Source organism: Aplysia californica, unplaced genomic scaffold, assembly GCF_000002075.1.
Source record: "Aplysia californica isolate F4 #8 unplaced genomic scaffold, AplCal3.0 scaffold00047, whole genome shotgun sequence".
Lineage (NCBI taxonomy): Eukaryota > Metazoa > Mollusca > Gastropoda > Aplysiida > Aplysiidae > Aplysia > Aplysia californica.
The window spans coordinates 324,672-346,653 of NW_004797317.1; the positions used below are offsets into that span (position 1 = coordinate 324,672).

Genomic DNA, 21,982 nt, shown 5'->3' on the forward strand with positions numbered 1-21,982 from the left:
GGAAATGAAAAAGCCGACAGACTGGCCGATGAGGTCATCTCAGTTGACAGCACGTTTCAACCAGATAGGGTCGAGATCCTGAAATGTCTCTCTGCCAGCTAATTGAGGAGGAGGATAGGGGTCAGGCAGAGGCCAGTACTGCTGTGGAGAGGATAATGATTTTGGGAATACAAAAAGGAAGCGGAAAATCTTGCATCCTTGCAGGAAAGAACAGAAGAACGTTCAACAAGATTATGCACTGGCACAATCATTGGGAAGACCCTCGTTTCATGAATATCGACATCGATCTGATATTATTGTAAAAATTCCCATTATGATCTTTGTTGCCATTTGAAATAGATTAAGTTTTTGAGTCGTATTAAAGCAGGCAACTAGAAGTGCGAGATGAGCCCGTAAGTGGGGTCCCAATTTTGTATTTTTTTCTGTGGAACTCCAGGTAATTATAATAATAAACATTTTATTAACTCTTGTCATTAAGTTTTCAAGAAATCACACTACCGGTAGGTGTAAGCAGTGTTTTCAGCAATTGTGTAAAACCAAAAGTAATCAGATTTGCTAGCCCTATTTTACCTTTCTTTTCTCAGAAAGGTATTTTAAAAAATGTTGGGTCTATCATACTTAAAATTATTGTAAAATAACATTCATCAATGAGGAAACATGAGCTCCACGAATTTTAACTTCCAACTGCTGGTAACTGCTAGGTCATACGCTTACACATTTTAGTTGAGCGTCGAGACCCCCAGTCCCTAAACAAGGCACGAAGACAACACTGAGTTTTCTGCTACCCTGCTCATCAAAATCAATTTGTTGAACACTGCAAATGATTTAGAAATCAGTAATTTGGTCAGATGTGTTTTATGCGTATTTTCATTTTGTTTATCAGCATCTTAGTTATTTGAGTCTTGTCCGAGTGCGATATGATGGAATGAGTCATGAATATTACATGAATATAAACCCAGCCTACTCTGTCCGTATCCTGTGTCATCCTGAGTACAAAGTACGTCAACTCGAGAGTCACAGCGTGACAGTGTAACAGTTGTTGCAAGTTTATAAGGCTTACTTTCTATGTGTTTTGAAAAGTGGTTTGTATAGTATGATAAACAAAGTAAGCCTAAAGTAAAGAGAATAAAGGTGAGTGAGTTGTCATCATCATATATGTATATGTGATAAAATGATGCTGGCCCAATAACAATTGAAGTTTAGACTTTAGTAGTGGCTTTTTTTTTTGGCCTGCACTATTTCTCCGAACGTTCGGGAAAATAAAGCTAGGCACTATTTCTCCGAACGTTCGGGAAAATAAATAAAGCTGGGCACTATTTCTCCGAACACTCTGAAATCACATCCTTTCCCGCAAATTTCGGATATTATATAGATCTATAATTATATAGATTGTTCGTATACAATATGGTTCAATCGGTCCAAAAAATGTCCGCAGTAAATATTTATATAAAGAAATGCTACAGTTCCAAACAGTTTTTCGCAAGAGATATGCCTATGAAGGGTGCTGCTCTTAAACTTAATGTGTTGTGTTCACTCGTGTGCTGTCTAGATCTAGATCTACGGAGGGTTATTGATAACGACACATAGAACTAGCATCTGCGTTTGTCGCAGCCGCGACCAATCAATCGTGGCTCGATTTTTTGGATTTTTTTGGTCCCCGAATCGGGGAAAAAAAGTCAAATAAAAAAATAAAAATAAAAAAGAAAGAAACCGAACCTCTTTACTTTTGAAAGAAAGTTCACCAAGCTCCACTTTGTCTCTTTCTCACTTGTTGTCACCACATTTATTTGTTGAATACGTTACAGTTACTTTTATTTTTTCCTCTTTGTGGTGTTTTATTTTGTTAGTGTGTATTTTTTTCTCTCTTGTTATTGTTCTGATGTGTTGTTTTTCTATCAATTTTTTTTTTGTAGGGGAAAAAAAGGGGGGGCCGGGGGGATGTTGTATAGTGTAACATCATCTAATTTGATGGTCCTACCTTCATTAGATTCTAAATATATACATATATAAAGAGATTTAAATGTGTTATGTTAGAGCGTACGTTCCACCAAAATCGATTACATGTACTGACACTGGCAGGCCCCTTAATGTGTGTGATTCCATAATTTACATGTAATATCCTGTACTTTGTTTTAAAATTACGCACATTAAGTAGTTTATACAGCCAATCTTCTTCGGACAGGTGGACTCACGCCCTTATTTGTTAATTTTTGTGGTTGTTTATGGGCTGTTCTAATTTTGATTTCATTCGGTTGTGAAACTTTTCTTTTTCACGTTTTTACATTCATCTAAAAATCTCTAGACTAGCTCTTGAAAATAGAAATAGACATAGATCTAGACCTAAAAATTTGCTCCTGTGTGTGTGTGTGTGTGTGTATGCATGTGTGAGTGTGTCTGTGTGTGGTAGTAAGTGTATAAGTGGAGAGTGAGGAGCGCGTGTGTGTTTGTTTTTCGGGCTTTATTTCAGCCTTTATTCAGTAACAGTTCAAAGTATACAAAAATAGAAACACATGATCCATTCACTCCAGGGCTCATGAGTTGTTCCTCTCTTTCAGTTTCACTCATTCATTTAATTCCGTGTTCTCTCTCGCGGCTCATCTCCGTCTGCATGACTTCCACACCCCACCCCTCCCTCCAGGCACACACAAAGAAAATCTCACTCATTCCCTTGCCACCCTGCGAACCATGGACAATAATATTAGCAAAACACTGCCTTAGCCGCATTCCTTTTGTTCGTGAGCTGTGAACCAGGCCAGGGGGGTCGGTGTCGTCCCCTTGTAGTTGCTGTCGCCTGTGGATACACTCGTACATTCTTCCTTTCACCTGCTCTGTCACTCACACAGTCTCTCCATCCACAGCTCAGCTCGTCATACGTTCAAAAGTTGTCCACTGATCATGTTTAGTTAGTGTGTGTATAAGTTTGTGTGTGTACATGTGCATGATGGTGGTGGGTGTGTGGTGGGTGTTACAGAAGGTTGTCTGTAGGCGGGCTTGCCATGCGGTGTTCCTTCCCAGTTCCCAGACCAGAGGCAGAATGAAAGTTGGCGCCGAACTCTTGCAATAAATAGGCAAAAAATCAGGAGACCGGAAGCCGGAAACCGTTCGGAGAAATAGTCACTTTTTTTTTTTTTTACTTTAGACATTAGGAAACACAGTATTATTTTTAACCTGTCACAGGGGTGAGAATATAGAATCTAGGTGGCCCATTTCAAAAGGAAGGGAAAGGGAGAAAGGATCTTTCTTCTTCTCTGATATATGACCAAGAGCTCTAGATTTATAGTTCTGCTCTTGTTTCAATTCATATGACATGATGTAATTTTTTAAAAACCTGTGTGACATTGGCAGTTTAGTTTTTAGATAATCACGAGGTTGCTGGTTCGGGGGTTTTAGGCTCAGGCCCGATGTTATGTCCTTTACATAAAATTTCCCTAGCTTCGCCCAGGTATGAATGGGTAGGCTACCTGGCCTTAGATCTTCACTGTCAGTATGTTAGTGTTTTAGCATAGATAAAATTGCACTGTATAATATGTATGCTTCTCGGGAAGTTGAGATTGTTTCAGAATGCTCTCAGGTCTGTTGGGGTGGTAAATTAAGTTTCTAAAGCACACAAGAGCTTGCTGTTTCACTTGAGAGGATTATGCAAAATGATTTTTGTTATTTTTATTTTCTATATTATTATTATTATCGTTATTATTATTATGTGAAATCTCATTTCGAACCATTCTTTTATGAAGATAAAAAATGACAGCCTTTGTTTAAGAAAAGTCCATGCTTTTGTTTGGTATTCTTTACTTTTTCTTTTAATTGACCAGTTTTTTCTTACGTCTTGTTTCTTGTGTTTAGATTTTCAAGCACACAAAATGGGCATCAGAGCTAATGCTGTATGGGCTGTATTAGGCCTGCCGTTTAGCCTTCTGTCTGTCTTCTACTACATCTATGTGTACTGCTGTAAAGAGAAACTCATGTTGAAAGACAAAGTGGTCTTCATCACTGGAGCTTCCTCTGGCCTTGGTGCAGGTAAAATACATACATTATGTTATTTTATGCTACAATTGCAAGTCCATAACCTCCTTCAGAACCATTTAATATGATTTAAGTGTGTGTGTTTGTGTGCCTGTGCATATATTTAAGTGTCAGGATTAGTGTAATAACATGTTGTTTGAACAATGATTTGTGTCACGACATGGTGAAATCAGGTTCTTGTCAATTCTGGGGCATATATATTATTGATTATAATCTTTTAAGCTTGTTCATTAATTCTCGGCTCGTGGTAGTGAAAGAGTTAAAAATATTTTAAAAACTACTGATCTGTCCTCAGAGAAAGTTGCATTTGAAAATAGCAAAAGTTACAAGATGTGTATAGCTAAAACAATGCCACGGAACTATTGGAATACATTGTTGCTATGCTCATTGCAATCAAAAGTGACCAATATGAGTTTTGTTCGATCAAATCAGAGGTTAAATGTGAAGGTCTACCAAAAAAAAAAAAAATTGCATGGAGGTTGCATGGTGTGTACTTTTGCTCTTTTTTTTACACTTTCCTACAATCCCGTAATATTACGTTATTCGCTTTTATAATAATATGACATTTATATTGCGCAAATCCGTTCTACAATCACTCCTCTATGCGTTTTACTTTTAAATTATTAATTATAGTATTCATGAAAAACATGCATACACACATGTGACACAATAATTAAATAAGGTACAAGCGGAACTTGTCCAGAAAAACTTACGGTGTCATTTTACCACTTTAACCGCACCGGTGTAATCAAAATTAGACTAGATTTACATGTCATGTAGCCCAGATATCAACCAGTGTATAAAGTGCGAGATGACATATTATATATATCGTGCTTGCCGCTCGAGGTCCACTGTATCGCCAAAATGCAGTGCTTACCGCTCAAACTTATTCTAAGTGAATGGTGTAGTTACTCTCTTCTTATGTTATTAAAAAAAAAAAATTACGTTGTCATAAATTATATTTTCCTTGATTATTTTTTTCACCTTACAAAAGTGTAATCTTATATTGGTTCAACCCCCCCCCCCCCCTTCTTTTCTTACACTTTACTTTTACAGGAGTCTAAGACTCCCCCCCCACCCCCTTTTTAAAAAAAATCCAGGTGTAAGACATTATTTGAACGTCCCCTTTAGGACTTTAGGGGGTTTTCTGGATGAATCGATCCATGTCTTGATCTACCCTCCTAGCCTAAAATTTAAAGTCTTTCACAAATTTTTATACTAGATCTAGATCTATCTACCTAGTGCTTCGGTACCAAGCAAGCTAAGTAATCAGACGACCGTGTTTACGATTGATATTTACTCTAGATCTAGATCTAGCTAGACTAGAAGATGATTCAGTCCAAACAAGACTATTGGGTGGGTTTGCTCGCCAGATTGATTGTGCAAAGCGGCTATTGTGGCACAAGTCTATCGCGTCCGACTCGTTGTTTCAAAACAAACACGATGTTTTCAGGCGACGAGTTGGGTGATCATCCCGACCCGACCTCACCCGGCCTAGGTCACTGGGCGGTGGCGGGCACCCAGAAGTCCAAAGGAGCGAATTGTCCCCCTTGGCGTCGTTATTTTTAGTCGTGGAAGAAAATTTCTATGATTTTAATGAAATTTTATTATTACTTTCCCAAATTTTGCGGGAAATTGGCTAAAATTCGTGAATTCACGAAAATGGTAAAAGTTGCACAAAAGTTGTGCTGAGGGCAAAAGTTGCGCGCGTAACTTACGGGTTGCGGGCGCGAATTTCTCTGAGGACAGGTTGTTAGGAGTGCCTGAAATGAAGGTTTGTGGAAGATAAAGATTAGAAACAAAGTTATATTATATATATATATATATACAGTCATACCCCATTATGCTGCCTACCTCCGATGGCTAAGTTCCTTTTACAGTTTCTCCAGGCGACTTAAAAATAGACGTGTTTTTTACTTTTTCCAGCTTGTGCAGAAGCATTTTACACTGCAGGGTGCAGGCTGGTCTTATCTGGTCGCAATGTGGAGAAGCTTAATTTGCTGAAAGTTCGAATGGAAAAATCAAAAGAGGTACTTTAGTTGTCTCTGTTGTTTTTTATGCGGTGTTTGACCAGTTGTGCCAGAATAGCTGCTTACTATATAATTGGGTTAAAGCTGGGGCGACCATCCCCGACCCACCGTGTCCACAGGTGGCGGATAGTGGAACGGCCTACATTATGTAGGGTAGCTGCGAATAACCAATAAGCAGTCGCGGACCAACTGGCGACAGTCTTGGAGAGCGAGGTGGGACAGGGTGGTGGCAACCCTGTCTCTATAAAATACCTTATGTGCTCAGTAAAGAGACTGTCAGGCGAGAGGGAGGCGCCGAAACATGCCACCTGCCCCCACTGCCTTGTGGGTTAGTCCTTTTGGACAAAGGCTAGCGGAGTAAACCGTACAAAAATCCAGCAGAAGGCAAGGGGAAACCACTGCTGTATTCTTTCCCTAGAACATTATGGATCATATCACTTCAATAAATAAAGATAAAGACGTAAAGGGGAGTTCTGAAAGAACTGCCTCGTCCGGTAGGGTCAGTCATGCACAGCAGGTGACACCAGATCGTCATCAAGATACTGCTCACAAAAAGAAAAATCAAACAAGAAACATAGCAACCTGGAATGTGAGAACATTGCTAGAGAAAGGAAAACTGGACAACATCAAGAAAGAAATGAAGAGAATGAATGTTAACATCATGGGTTTATGTGAAGTACGATGGACAGGAGCTGGCAGAATATTGACCGACAACTATAACATCATTTACTCAGGAGGCGACAGACATGAAAGAGGAGTAGCGGTCATCATGGACATGCCAACATCGAAAATATCAGACAGAGTTATGCTGGTGAGACTGAAAGGATCACCATTCGATACAACCATCATCCAAGCATATGCGCCAACCTCAGAAAGCACAGAAGATGAAATAGAGAAATTTTATGATGAAATAAACCAAGCAAAGACACATTGTAAATCACAAGATATTGTCATAGTCATGGGTGATTTTAATGCAAAAGTGGGAGCAATAAGACATGAAGACATAGTGGGTCCATATGGACTGGGAAACAAATGAAAGAGGAGAAAAACTGTTAGAATGGGCCATCCTGAATGACATGATTATTGGAAACACTTGGTATGAACAACCACCAAGAAGATTATGGACCTGGAAGAGTCCTGGAGACAGCGCTCGCAACCAGATCGACTATATCATGATCAAGAAAAGATACAAAAACGGGATGCTCAATGTCAAAACGCGGCCAGGTGCAGACTGTTACAGTGACCATGTACCCGTAGTGGGAAAATTTAGAATCAGATTGAAAAAAACCACACATGAGTAAGAAAAAGAATATGAAACTAAACATGGCCATACTACAATCAAACAAAGAAATGCAAGATAAATTCAGAATAACTGTACAAAACAAATTCGCTCCCTTAGAAGAAATACAAGACATAGAAAAACAATGGGAACAGCTTAAAACATCTATAAATGAGGCTGCAAAAGAAGTCATACCAGAAAAGACAACAAAAGCAAAGAAGAAATGGATGACTGAAGAAATTCTTAATCTTATGGAGGAACGAAGAATAAACAAAAACAATTTGGAAAAATATATGAATCTTCATAAAGAAATCAGACACAAATGTAATCTAGCAAAAGAGACCTGGTTAAAAGAAGAATGTGAAGAAATGGAAAATCATTCCAATGCGAACTTAAAAGATCTACACAGAAAAATTAAAGAGGTGTGCCATACAAGAACACGTGGATCAACAGGATGCCTCAAATCAAAGGATGGGAATATCATAATGGACAGAGACAAGATACTAGAACGTTGGACAGAATATATCGGTGACCTGTACAATGACAAAAGAGATGAACAAAGAAGAGTGGAAAATAACAACGAGGGACCACCAATCATGAAAGAAGAAGTTGTCAAGGCACTACGAAAGATGAAGAATGGGAAAGCGGCAGGACCGGACAACATCACCACAGAGATGATTAAAGCTTTAGAAGACTTTGGAATCACCACACTGACAAAACTTCTTAACAACATATATGCCACTGGACATATTCCATCAGACTTGTCAAAATCTATCTTCATAGCTTTACCAAAGAAACCCAATGCAAACAAATGTGAAACACATCGAACCATCAGCCTCATGAGCCACATAACAAAAATATTACTCAGAATAATTATGATGAGAATAAGAAATAAAATTCTCCCAGAAATAGCCCAAGAACAATGTGGATTTATTGAAGGAAAAGGCACTGTAAATGCCATATATGTCATCAGAACAACAATAGAACGTGCCCTAGAAGTTCAGAAAGATCTTCATTTATGTTTTATAGACTACACCAAGGCATTCAACAAAATCAGGCACGACAAGATCATCGACATGCTGGAAGTTCTTAATATCGACGGGAAGGACTTACGGATTATCAAAAACATGTACTGGGATCAAACAGCTGCAATGAGAATAGAAAACGACATCAGCGAATACATACAGATTAAAAGAGGAGTCAGACAAGGATGTGTACTTTCTCCAGACTTGTTCTCCCTGTATAGTGAAAATATCATGAGACACATAGAAGAAATGCCTGGTATTTCGATAGGGGGACATAATATAAACAATCTAAGATATGCAGATGACACAGTCCTAATAGCAGAATATGAAAAACACCTGCAGAATCTATTAAATGTCATCGTACAAGAGAGTGACAACATGGGCTTAAACCTAAACATCAAGAAAACCGAAACGATGGTGATAAGCAGAAATACTCCAATCCCAACATGCAATATCAAAATCAATGATACCACCCTCAAGCAAGTACAACATTTTAGATATTTGGGGACCATTATATCATCAGATGGTAGATGTCACACCGAAATTAAAAGCCGCATTTGCCAAGCAAAAGCAACCTTCCACAAGATGAAACAGATACTAACAAACATCAATCTGTCACTGGAAAAGAGGAAAAGAGTAATGAAAAGCTACATCGAGCCAATCCTATTATACGGGTGCGAAGCATGGACAATCAATAAACAGCTGGAAAAAACAATTGTTGCGGCAGAGTTTTGGTTCATGAGACGCATGCTACGTATCCCCTGGACAGCTAGAAAAACAAATGAAGAAGTCCTGGTTGAAGCAAATTATAGAAAACAACTTATCACGAATATAAGAAAACGACAGGCAAATTTTTTCGGACACACAATGCGGAAAGAAGCATTAGAGAACATTGTAACAACAGGAAAGTTTGATGGAAAGAGAGGTAGAGGCAGACAGAGGGAAAAGATACTGGACAAGATGACAACATGGCTGGGAGCAGCAAGAACAACAGACACCATTGCTGCTTCGAAAGACAGATGGAAGTGGAGGTCCATGATCGCCCACGCCAGTCGGCAAGGCACCGGATGATGATGATATAAGTGTCACAAAGCAGTGGAATCAGGAGCTTGTCAATTTTTGCATGTGGAGTTATAAATATCATCTGAGAGCTTATTCGTTGTTTTTATCTTGTAGTCACTTAGCTTTCACCCTTCTTGTCTTGTAATGGAGCGTTCGTGTCTGATTCAGCTGTTCCCCTGTTTTGTAGAAAAGACAGACACACCTACACACACACACACACACACACACACACACGCAAACGCACACACACACACACAAACGCACATACACACTCCCACATAAACGCACACACTCACACACACAACATGCATAGATTTAGACCCATAGAGACTGACATACATTTTCTTTTCTGTGGTTCAAAATGTACAGTTTTGCACACATAAGGAATGTAATCTTTTCTCGATATAAAGTGTAAGATACAAACCAACCGAGACGTTAAAAGTGAATCCATGAATTTAACATGAGGCCTTAGACTTTTTTTCTCTTTTGATTGCAGGGTACTGGTTTCCACAGTCCAGCCATTGTCACTATGGATTTGGAGGATCTTCCAAGCATTAAAGAGAAAGTCAAGGAGGTTCTGGCAGCTTTTGGTCATGTGGACATCCTCATCAATAATGCAGGAAAAAGCTATAGAGGAGTGGCTCTTCACACCAAGCTGGAAGTGGATAAAATGCTGATGGATGTGAACTACTTTGCTCATGTAGAGGTCACGAGAGGTGAAGTTCTTACCTTTTTGTGAGATATATAGCATGAAATATTTGTAGTATAACTTTCACTGAAGCATTTTGGTCAAATCTCATCATGCAATTTTGCTTCTCCTTTTTTGGTACAAGGGTGTGATATTCTGCATTAAAGCTCTCTTGAAAGAGCTACAATTACTTAGTTGAAATCATATACATCTTTCTTTTTAATTTCTGGTAATGCTTCAGTTTTGTTTCTCAAAAAGCTGAACTAAAAAGTCCATTTGTAACAGCCTCTGTTATTACAGGAACTTGGATATATATAACGATGATAAATCAAATCCCCGTTTTTTTTCCTCGAAAAGTGTAAATAATATTAATCTGGCTATAACAGGGTTCAATTTGCCCAGACTCGATTCTATAACAGTGATCTTGCTGCTCATGTACTTGCTTTCGATCCTTCAAATTATTAAAATTTGTCTCAACCAAGACATTTCGCCTGTTTGTATGGTAGCTTGCCTAAACACAAACTTCGGGTCACTGATCGATTCCGTCTCAGTGTCAGCAAAACAGATCACTGGAAAAGGATCTGCAGTAATTGAATATATACATATAGTAGGCATAAGCCGAAGGTGCTATGGGAACTGGTTGTTTCCCTCGATAACGGTTATAACAGGACTTGCTTATAACAGGGAAAAACTGCTGCTCCCATTTGTCCAGTTATATCTGAGTTTGACTGTACTTACGCCACAAGAGAAGCTATACGGGCCGACAGATGAACTGAGCAGGACGACCCAATTTATGACAGATACCAGACTTCAAGTGTGATTTGATCTAGAAGAAGAAGAAGATTCAGATTTTTTAAACTTTTAGTCTAACTCAAAAGTGAGATATAAGTTTTACCTGTCACATGATGCCTATCTAGTTAGGTTTAGCCTTTAGTTGTGAAATGATTGTTTCTTTCTTTTTATTGCAGCCATTTTGCCTCAGATGGTGGAAAGAAAGACTGGCCAAATTGTAGCTATTGGCAGTGTGCAGAGCAGAATTGCAATCCCACATAGGACTTCTTGTAAGTGCCTGCCATTCATTTAAATTGTATTGTAAGTGACTTCTACTTTACTCAACTACGAATGAGTTGATGTTGTTGGGGGAGTGAAAAAATGATCCACTTATCGGAAGTTCAACTTCACCGTTGGGACCTGTAAAGAAGAAGAGGTGGTGGGTTCTGAGAAAAAGGTCAGCTAAACCTTATGACGTACCTAGTGCGTCGTGAAAATGTGTAATTTTTAGCTTTATCCTGTACCATGGATGTCCAGGAAGTTGGCAAAAATTTGCCAATCCCGGTTGCGTATAAGATGTTACGTGTATGCCACGCTAATCAACTAGCTACTCTTCTGCTCAGAAATTTAGCTTTAAAATAATACCATAACACCGTATGTCCAAAAATTAAGGAGCTCCTGATTCTACCGTGTTATGACACACATATAATGAGGCCAGTGCTGTCACACTGAAACACATTTATTTAAATCTCATTTTACTTACTTTACTAGTTTCATTCTTCTTCCAACAGCAAATGTGATCAGTAGCCACAGAGATTGTCTTTTTGTGTCTGTTCATCGATAGATTATTAGTGTATATTATATATTTGAAAGAATTGTTGCCGATTGAATGGACCCGTACGCATGAAATGTTGACTTAGATCTTATTTTATTGTGAAGCACCTAGAGCCACTTGGGAGTGGGCGATATAGAAATTATTATTATTATTATTATTATTATTATTATTATTATTATTATTATTATTATTATTATTATTATTACTTTTATCATTAAAAAGTCTAAGACCTTTTTGACTTAGCTGAGCCCCTGAAAACAGCTTTTTATTTACCAGCTTAAAAAACATGTAAGTCTTTTCAAAGTTATGCCGCCTTACTTGCCAAATGAAAGGTCACACACAGGTCTGTGTACATCTCAAACAAATTGCTTGAAAAGCCCCAAAAAAAAAGACCCACCCAAAAATTCAAGCCCGCCACCATTGTTAAAGTTAAAAACAGTTAGGCTGTAAAGTCTCTGTAGTGTGGTTTCGTTGTGAGTGGCGGTTATGTCAATAATATATATAGACTCTCACGCGAAAAAATAAGTATTTCAACACTGTTCATTTTCTTAGTTCTACCCTTCCTTTGGTTGCTGCTGATGCTCATTTGACTGAGGCTTATTTGACCAATAAAGCTCTGAAATCTACTGAACGTAAGTCACATAGTCAAAGATTGACAACTCAAAATGAAATTGGACAAGGATTGTGAAGAAACTGAGTTTGTTCCCTTCCTCCCTAGTCTAGTGCAAAGGAAGGTAAAAACCTGAGAGAGCCCATTACAAACGTGATGGCTATGTCCTGGCTCCACTTTAAGTGCGTCCATCACAATAATGATTGTGGAAGTTTAGCTATTGAGCTAACCTCAAAATTTTTGTCACAGAGTGTCTTCATAAACAAAGCAAAAAAAAACAAAGTTATAAAGTAGACAAATCTTCCAAAATGAATCAGAAAAAAAGGTAAAGGAAAACTCTTGTGGTCTGTGGATTTTTACGTGTAAAATAGCTATAGTCCAAGTAGGTTTGTCATCATATTTATAGAAATTGCTTTGGTGGTTGTCACTACCTCCTCTTTGTAATTAGCTGTATCTGACCAGGACTTCCATTACGTGATCGACGTCCTTTGTAGCCGTAAGAAAAATGAATGACTCAACCTTGTGGAGCTAGTGAAAAAGTTAAATATTTTATTTCCATGGCCCTGATATATGATGGTTCAACGACTGACTGTTATTGTGTATTTTGTCAGGTGCAGTGGAAATTAAATATTCACTAAATAATTTTATCCATTTTTTTTCGTTATTTACAGATGCAGCTTCCAAACATGCCATGCAGGCATACTTTGATGTTTTGCGGTCTGAAGTGGCCCAATATAATATTGGTGTCTCTGTTGTCAACCCTTACTACATTGCTACAAACCTGTCTACCAACGCAGTCAGTGCTGATGGATCAGCTTATGGAAGTGAGTCATTTTTTCTTGTTTTGGAACTTACCTTGGATATTGCGATGTTTATCCTTTCACTGTATAAAGTCAGAAAAATGTTGGCTTACTTTAGAGTAAGAAAGAGGCCTCCCAGTCTGTGCTCTGAAGAAGCTATTATGGCCTTTTTCAGTTTGGCGAGAGATAGTTTTAATGTTTCATTAAAGTTTTTGGATAATTTATTTTTTACACTCATTTGTGAGAATAATCATGAATACATTTTATTAATATTAGCTGATAGTGAGAATAAAAGACAGTTACTTATGAGTGTTGAAGTTGAAGAGTACAGAATTATGAAGGAATAAAATTGCTGTCCCAGGGAAGGTTCTTGAAACATGGTTTATGCGGGAAAATTTGTCACTAGTTTTTAAGTTGTAATGTAGTTTACCTGTATGTCTAGGCTGTTCAATGAGAATTCTTCAGAATTAATTGTTTTGTAATGTATGTGTATGCGTATGTTTTTCCTGTAGAACTGGATGCAAATACAAAAGCTGGACTACAGCCGGAGTACGTTGCCTCCAAGGTCGTGAGCTGTGTGGTGAACAGGACCAGTGAGCTGACCGTAGCGCCTCCGCACATCGACCTGGCTATTGCGCTGAGGGCCATGAGCCCGTGGCTCTTTTTCAAGATCATGGAAAGACGAGCTAAAAAAGAGCAAAGGGAAATGAACAAGGACAGATAATTGTAGATAAGTCAAAGGTAGAGAATGTGACGAACAACTATCCCACACACTCCCTCAACATTGGCACAAATTTCCTTTAGCGAAAAATCAGTGAAAGTTGTGTCAGCATGGAAATATTAATACTGGAAGTATTTTGTGTTATGAAACTGACATATTGTGAGTTTTTTTACCTGCTCAAAAAAAAATTAAAGCTATTGTGGAGTGACTGTGACACATGTCGTATTGTTTAGTAGTAGTACTCAGAGTACCTTGATGCTCACATGCTGTATTCTATATAACACATTATATTGATCTTTGTTCCGTTGAAACACAACTTTTAATGATTTTTGTATTTTCTCATTTTCTCAATTACGGTATTTGCTTTTTTTGTTTTACTTTGATAAATGAACACCTCCAGCTTGAGATCTTGACACCTTAACTAAATGAAAATGTTGTCTTTATATTGGTGAATTTAAAATGTGACCAAGATTTGCAAAATGTCTAACGACATACCGGTACTAGATTCTAAAGGTTTTTTTTCTCTGAAACTTGAAAGTGTTGATTAGCTTTAGTCTTGAGTTTGACCTAGCTTGACCTTATATTGGTTCTAGGGTCATTTTTGTTAAAAAGAAGTAACATGATCCTAATTCAAGTACTGTACTGGTATTCTTGAAAAATGTTTTTGAAGCTGGCTTTGACAGATGGCAGAGTGCTTTTGTGACATTTCCTAAACTTTCATGTCCATTTTCTGAAAACCGTGCTTTTGCTCATTTTCATTTACATAAGTCTAATTTTATAATTTTCTAGCCACCTTGCGCCATATTTTCACCATTTGTCAAGGGACTGTGTGCGTTAAGAAAATGGGAAGAACTCAAGTTTATGAAATACAGTGGAATCAGCTTAAACTGAAATCTGCCGGACTCGGATTTTCTCGGTTTATCCCATTTTGATTTGTCAAATAGTGATGATAGAATAGTCGACAGTGTAGTGCTGGGAATGCCAAGCTAGTGGCAAATTTCACTTTTTGAGAGGTTTTTTCACATCTACCTCCCTTTGTAACTGCAATTTGAGCTGCAGACTGAACACATTTAACTTTCTTTTCGCAATGGTCAGCTCACTGAATCTGACAGTCACACAGAACAAATGACAGAGTAGACTGAAAAGTGAGAAAGAAAACCAAAAGGCAATGATGTCATGAAACATACCAAGTGGCTTTATGTGCTCATTTGCAGGGCTTATGTGAACTAGCTTTGCAGAGATAACATGCCATGATAAACCAAAGGTGGTGTGACAGATGTACATTCGCTGTCCTTGCATTAGAAGGCCTAAGCACACTATGTAGACCTATTGATGTTTGAAAACGATGGTAAACAGTATATATATATGCTGGCGATGTTTCTCTGGCCCGCAATTGACACATGTGCGCTCTTGTGTCTATTTCTTCTGTTTTGCTATTTTGTTGTCTTAAAGTACGTAAGGCTTGATGATTTGTGTGACTTGAGGGCTGTTAGTTAAGATTTAGACAACGAAATTCTTCTCCGTTTATAAATAGCATTTTGGTTTATCTTTTCTTACAGACATAAAGAACAAGAAAAATCGGGGTTTTATTTTTCTTTCAGTTTACTGCAATGTTCAGATTAGACCTAGATCTACCTTTTTAATTTAAGTGGACTCCACTGTAGTTTCATGATATTAAATTAAACTTTATGACATAATGGGTCGTACATTTTGACGCCATGAGTTTCAGCTTTCCTTGGCAGATTGAAAAATTACGCAAATGTGGCCAGTGAAAAAACAGTGTTTAGGAGGAAGTGTTCTACAGTGCCTTTGATGAGGTGACAAAGGGTTCTGAGGTGACCCACAAAAATGTTACAGGAAAGAATGGGAGAATGTGAAGAATGACAGAAAGGAGTGAGTGAATTTTGCTTGACCAGACTTGGTGCTTTACATTTGTACTGAGTGTCAAGAGCTAGAAGAATTTTGCTCTTACTATATATATAAAAAGCCAATTATTGTTTGAATGTGATTGGACTTCGAAACTCAAACTGTATATTTTGTATGGCTATGAAAATCTGTTTTTTAGAATGCATTTTAACACTGTCATGCTACATGTCCACATCAGGAGAACCTAAATGAGTGGGAGTGATAAATTTAGAATTTGAAAGCAAAAGGCATTGTTGATGAATTATGTCATGTAGGCCCCTTTGAAATGAAACTACTATACACTGTAATAGCTTTTCATGAATATGGCACCATCAAAGAAAAAGATCTCACTATTGTTGAGAGTACTGTAACCCTCTTCTTTAAAAAAACAAACAAACCCAACAACTGGGTATCATTTTAGCCTTATACTAAATAAATGTCTTTCTTGTGTCCCTCAATCATATGGAAAAGGGAAAAGATAGTCACTGAGGTTTTTGTGATTCAGTTATTTTGTTATATTGCCTTGAACAAAGTCTAGTGGGCTTGAACAAAGTCTAGTAGGCTTGAACAAAGTCTAGTGGGCTTGAACAAAGTCTAGTAGGCTTGAACAAAGTCTAGTGGGCTTGAACAAAGTCTAGTGGGCTTGAACAAAGTCTAGTGGGCTTGAACAAAGTCTAGTGGGCTTGAACAAAGTCTAGTGGGCTTGAACAAAGTCTAGTGGGCTTGAACAAAGTCTAGTGGGCTTGAACAAAGTCTAGTGGGCTTGAACAAAGTCTAGTGGGCTTGAACAAAGTCTAGTGGGCTTGAACAAAGTCTAGTGGGCTTGAACAAAGTCTAGTGGGCTTGAACAAAGTCTAGTGGGCTTGAACAAAGTCTAGTAGGCTTGAACAAAGTCTAGTAGGCTTGAACAAAGTCTAGTAGGCTTGAACAAAGTCTAGTAGGCTTGAACAAAGTCTAGTAGGCTGTATACTATGTGTTGTGGCTGAAGTTATTATTTTTTCATTCATTTTTGTCTTTGCATGCAAACAACAAGTTTTTCCATACTACTAGCATTACTAACTTGAATAAAATGCTTATTATGTTGTTTTATGCATACATTGTTGACACCTTCCTCTCACTGTCTCAGATGCATACTTTAAATATAAATACTTTATAGAGGTTCAGACAGAAAGGCATTCTGTCAGTTTTTACTGCTCCGACTCAGACGTATGTGTTTCTGTAGAAAAGAAATGTACACGGGAAAACTCAAAATCACAGATAGATTGCATATATTTTACTACAGTATAGTCCACTTATATCGACAGCTGATGTATCGACATATGTTCCAATAACTAATTTTTTCCTTCAATATCTTCACTAAACAATTTCTCTATATATAGACTTTTTTTCGGCCCACTCTGCTTTATCGACATGCTTCCTGGGTACCTGGTGGAGCCCACGAACATAAATGGGAGAAAAAGCCACACTAAGGCCAGTAACAGTCAATGCATTATTTCTTCATTAAGTTTAAGTCTGCATATCCGCCAAGTAGCCTATTGACACACCAGGTTTTTTTAGTAAGTCATGTAGGGCCTACACAGAGTAGTCTCCAACTCAGTGCAGTGCCTCACAGACGTGAGCTTTTCACTCGCTGGGCATCACATCCCTATCCCCACTCCCGATTGCTCACTCTTCCCCATCCCATTATCAGTCTGACGCTGGCAAGTGCCATGGTCCGTGAGTCTGTGCCTCGCATTTCCATTTTCCCCAGCAAGCGACCCTAAACAGGCCTAACAAGGATGCTACAACAAAGTTTACGCTGGTGTGTAGTGTGGCCTCGTGTTGCTCCAACCCCCCCTTATCTATGCCTCTTGTTAGTTTGTTAACTGTATATTGTGTAAGAATCAATGGAAGCAACCAGTTTTAAAAAGTAGTGTGTTTTTTCCTCTTTGGCTTTATACTTTCATTTATCAACATTTTTATTTGTATCAACATCGAATCCACTTCCCAAAGCATGTCGATATAAGCAGATTATCCCTACCTGATGTCTCTTTAATGTTTCACTAGACCTATCGGTTAATCTGGAAAATGGATGTGTCCAACGCATTTCTCAATTCCTGATGTGTTTGAGGTACACTGCCTGACTGTATTCTTAGTTGTGGGTAATTCCACACAAAATCATCCCGTTGAACAAATTTCAAAGTATGAACTTTGTGGTTGAAGTGTTAGATTTTCTTGATATAAATAAATTAATAGTTAATGAGTTTCCATGATGCTTGGTTCTTGCTGTTATTGTTTATTATTATTATAAATTATAGATTAAATGCCTTTTATTAACTTAAGCGCAATGAAAGTTTCAAAAGTACTGTTTTTTGGTTACATCTTTAAAGTGAAATTAATATTATATTGTGCAAGGCTTATCATTTGTGTAGCTATTATGGAAAAGACAACAATTTTTAAAATTCTGATGATGATTAATGCATGAGGGAATACTGGTATGGTACATTCATCGGGAATTAATTACTTCTATCGTCGGATGAGAGACAGGTGGTAACCAGTACTGGGTATACATTTGCATTTTGGCAAAAATGCTAAAAATAAAAAGGAAGCATTCGAAATGACATCAATCTACCCTGTGATATTGTCATAACTGCATTTCTGAATGTGCTTATGTTCAAGTTTTTTTCTGCATAAAAGTAATAATACACCTTGCCATAAAAATCCCATTTTTCACTCCGCTGGTGAATGGTAGGGGTAGTAGCAATATTGACGTTAATTATAAAGTAGGCTACAGCTGCAAGTTGGTGCCATAATATCATGTTGTAGAGGTTAATATTGTCCAACTGCCTTTCTGTGCCTCTGGATTCTACGTAAATAATATAGGCCTACAGTCGGGCACAGTTAACATGAACACGGAGACTCGAAATCACGGACAGTTTGTACAATTTGCCTTTCCCGACCGATATCTCTATGATTTTTTGTTATCTGTTTACTTGAATTATGGATCATGTATCATACAGTACGCGTTTGTCCATCGCCAACGTGTTTGAGTTATCCGTGCGTGACTGTAGTCAGGTCTGGTGTGGGTAGAAGATGAGGGAATCCCTAAGCTTGGTATGGTATTGGAGTTGGAGCTAAAAAAAAAAATTTGACCTAAAATGTCCCTCCAGTTCTCTCATAAACAAGTAAAATATACGTAGTAGTTTTTAATACTAATCTTCAAAAACTGTACTACTAGTGTACTGCACAAGAAGCACCTGATATTTGTTGTTTTTACCCTTTTCCTGCTAAAAGTAAAAGAAACCCTGAAAGTTTTGGCACTTTGTCTTTGTGAAACTTTGACAGTAATGACAGACAATGTCATGTTGAAATTCAGGGTGTAGGTCTAAACCTAATTCCCTCCTCTTTAATGTGAGATTAAGACACCCACTTTTCCAGAAAATATACTTTTTTAAAAAAGTTGACGCTATGTAAATCAGATTTTCACTTTACTTTATATATTTACATTAGTAGAGATAGATTCTATATATAGAATGCTTATAAATATGTGGTGTAAGATTCAATTTTAAAAAAACCTGTTATAAGTCTAGATAATGTTGAAAAAGTCCTGCAGTTTCCAAGAGAAAGAGTAAAAGGAGGATGTTGTTCCACACATTGCTATTCCTACTCACACTGGTTGGAGTCAGTGTAAGTGTAAGATCAATGTATCATACCGGGGTACTTATTGTACCGGTAGTTGGTTTGTCTTGCAAATTATAATTTTGCTATTTTGAAAACTTGTTTGTTTTTATTTCTGTGCACTTTGACACAGGGCCCATTGGCGTGATCGGTTCGGTTCGGGTCGGTTTGGTAGGCGGGGCTAGCCAGTTTAAGGGCGCAAAGCCACCATTGTTGCACAAACCGATTGCCCAACTCACGGCTAAAAAACAAACGCGTATGTCTTCAAGTCTGCCAGTCGGGTGATCAGCTTGTAAGAGAGAAACGATCGCCAATAGGCACTGGGTACTAAAGCTTCAACTATTACTATTATTACCCCAACAGACCTTTAAACTCTCAATAACCTAGCATCTGCATTTGCAGCAGCCCGCGAATAGCGACCACGATTTTTGGCATTTTTTGTTCTGCTAATCGCGGCCGCGATTTTTGCATTTTTCAAAAAAAAGAAAAACCCACGGGAAATAAACACCGACAAAAAGGAATTATCAAACCTCTTTTACTATTAGAAAGAAAGTTTATTTTCACTCTCGCTTCACTTCGTCTCTTTGTCACTTGTTGACACCACGTTGATTTGTTATTTTCATGTGAAGAATAAAAGTACATTACATACTATTTATATTGCTGTTTCTCTTTTATTTTTCCCTCTTTGTTGTGTTTTAATTTGTTGGTGTGTTCATTAAAAAAAAATTTTTGTGTTCATATAGATCTAGTGTAATGTAATGTAATTTGATATTGTTCCTAGTCTACTTTTAAAAAATATAATGTGTCTACACCAAAACCGAATACTGACACTGGCAGGCCCCTTGAGTGGGATTCCTATAATTTACATTTAATATTCTGTACTTTTACTTGAATTACACACCTTAAGTGTTAAAACAGCCAATCTTCGGATATGTGGACACACGCCCCGATTTGTTAATTTTTGTGGTTGTTTATGTGCTACTCTAATTTGTCTAATTTTGATTTCTTTCTGTTGTGAAACCTTTGTTTTTCACGTTTTAACACTCTGTGTGGCTGCAAATGATATTCTGGATGCTTAAAACAGAGCACAAGAAATTCTGGTGCTTTAGATTAATTTACCTCTATCAACGTATTGCTATACGTCGTCACAGAGAGTTGAAAGCTTGAAAATTAAAGGCAACTTTTGGCATTTTTGTGGCAACTTTAACAAAAAAATGGCAACAAACGCAGATGCTAGAGTAACATTCTCCTGGGAAGTATACAGTGTCAGCAACCACTTAAGCGCTCAAACAATAACAAACTGACAAGATCTTCCTGTCAACAGCTGGGTACCCATTCCCATCTGGGTGAAGTGAGGAAATGTCGTGTAATGTGTCTTTCCCAAGGACAAAACATTGGAACCCTGACAGGATTCGAACCTACGACCTTACACAGTTAAGAGTTTGAATACCGAAGTATAAATTAATACATGTGTCATAAACACTTAGATCTAGTACACAGAAGACTGTTCAACATTTGAACACAGCCAGTTTTAACATCCATTTTTTCATTTTCAGCACCATAAACTTTCTATAAATCCACTCAAATTTAACATTATCTGCAAAAAAATGAACACAAAGCTGAGAATTAATGAATGGGCCTTGCAATGAATAGGCCTATAATATAGTTTTATTATAGTGCTGGGACTTTGGTAGATTTTTGTTATGAAAACAAATGATGTATAGCCATGTAAGTCGCCAGTTGAAATGGCTCGTCATATATATTTTTATATATAGCCTACATACGAAGAAGAGTATCAGAGAACTTTTGCTCACTCTCCTGTCCTAAGCCATCGAATTAAAAAAAAGTAGCCTATGGTTTTAGGCTACTGAGAATACAACAGATTTTAACGTCCTTTCCCTGATACAGTGGAAACCATATAATTAACAGGCCCAGTAATAACAGGGATCTGGTAATAACGGATTTTTTAAATCCCCGTTTTTTCCGTCTCTGTGTCTCTATTAAAAGTTATCGGCAATAACAGGGCCTCATCAGAGCCCAATCAGTTATAAGTTATAGCAGGGACAAAGACTCGTTAACAATAACAATGTGTAAAAAGTAAGAGAGAGAGAGTAACGCAGTGGTGGAGCTAGCCCACTCACGATAGGCCACAGCAAGCACACACAGCAGGTGAAGCGAGAGAGGGCTGCGATCTAACCCTTAGCCTAGCTCAGTAAAGACACGCGTAATGTGTCATGCGCCGACCTGCCACATGGCCAAAACCCCTGTTCCTGAGAACTTATGGCAAAGGAAACTACCCATGAATAAATACAGCAGGATTAGCTAACAAATGCTTACTTCCCTTGCATTTTTAATTTACCAGGGATCTGATATAATAATAGGACTTTTTCTATGGTCCCACCATCCCTGTTATATGAGGTTTCCACTGTATATTATTATATATATATACCTTCATCTGCCAGCTTGCTATATATTATATGAGCTCAGTGAGCAGTGCCCTGTCTTGGTAAAAAAAAATCCCAGCATTTCATTACCATAGAGTATCAGCGACACTATCATCCGTAAAACTAAAATAC

At 37.8% G+C, this 21,982-nt stretch overlaps 1 protein-coding gene across 4 annotated transcripts; it reads left to right on the forward strand.

Moving 5' to 3' along the window:
- The first annotated feature begins 710 nt into the window (after positions 1–710).
- LOC101858248 (dehydrogenase/reductase SDR family member 7B) lies at positions 711–20,059 on the forward strand. 4 transcript variants are annotated; one of them, XM_005092479.3, is made up of 7 exons: positions 711–1,131; positions 3,844–4,017; positions 5,950–6,053; positions 9,916–10,135; positions 11,076–11,168; positions 12,995–13,147; positions 13,636–20,059. In XM_005092479.3, the coding sequence occupies exons 2-7, from the start codon at positions 3,861–3,863 to the stop codon at positions 13,845–13,847; spliced, it is 939 nt and encodes a 312-aa protein (XP_005092536.1). In that variant the 5' UTR covers positions 711–1,131; positions 3,844–3,860; the 3' UTR covers positions 13,848–20,059. The 4 variants fall into 4 exon arrangements, with proteins under 4 accessions (XP_005092536.1, XP_035824128.1, XP_005092538.1 ...); XM_035968235.1 differs by having other exon boundaries at positions 711–997; XM_005092481.3 differs by having other exon boundaries at positions 711–843.
- The last annotated feature ends 1,923 nt before the right edge of the window (positions 20,060–21,982 follow it).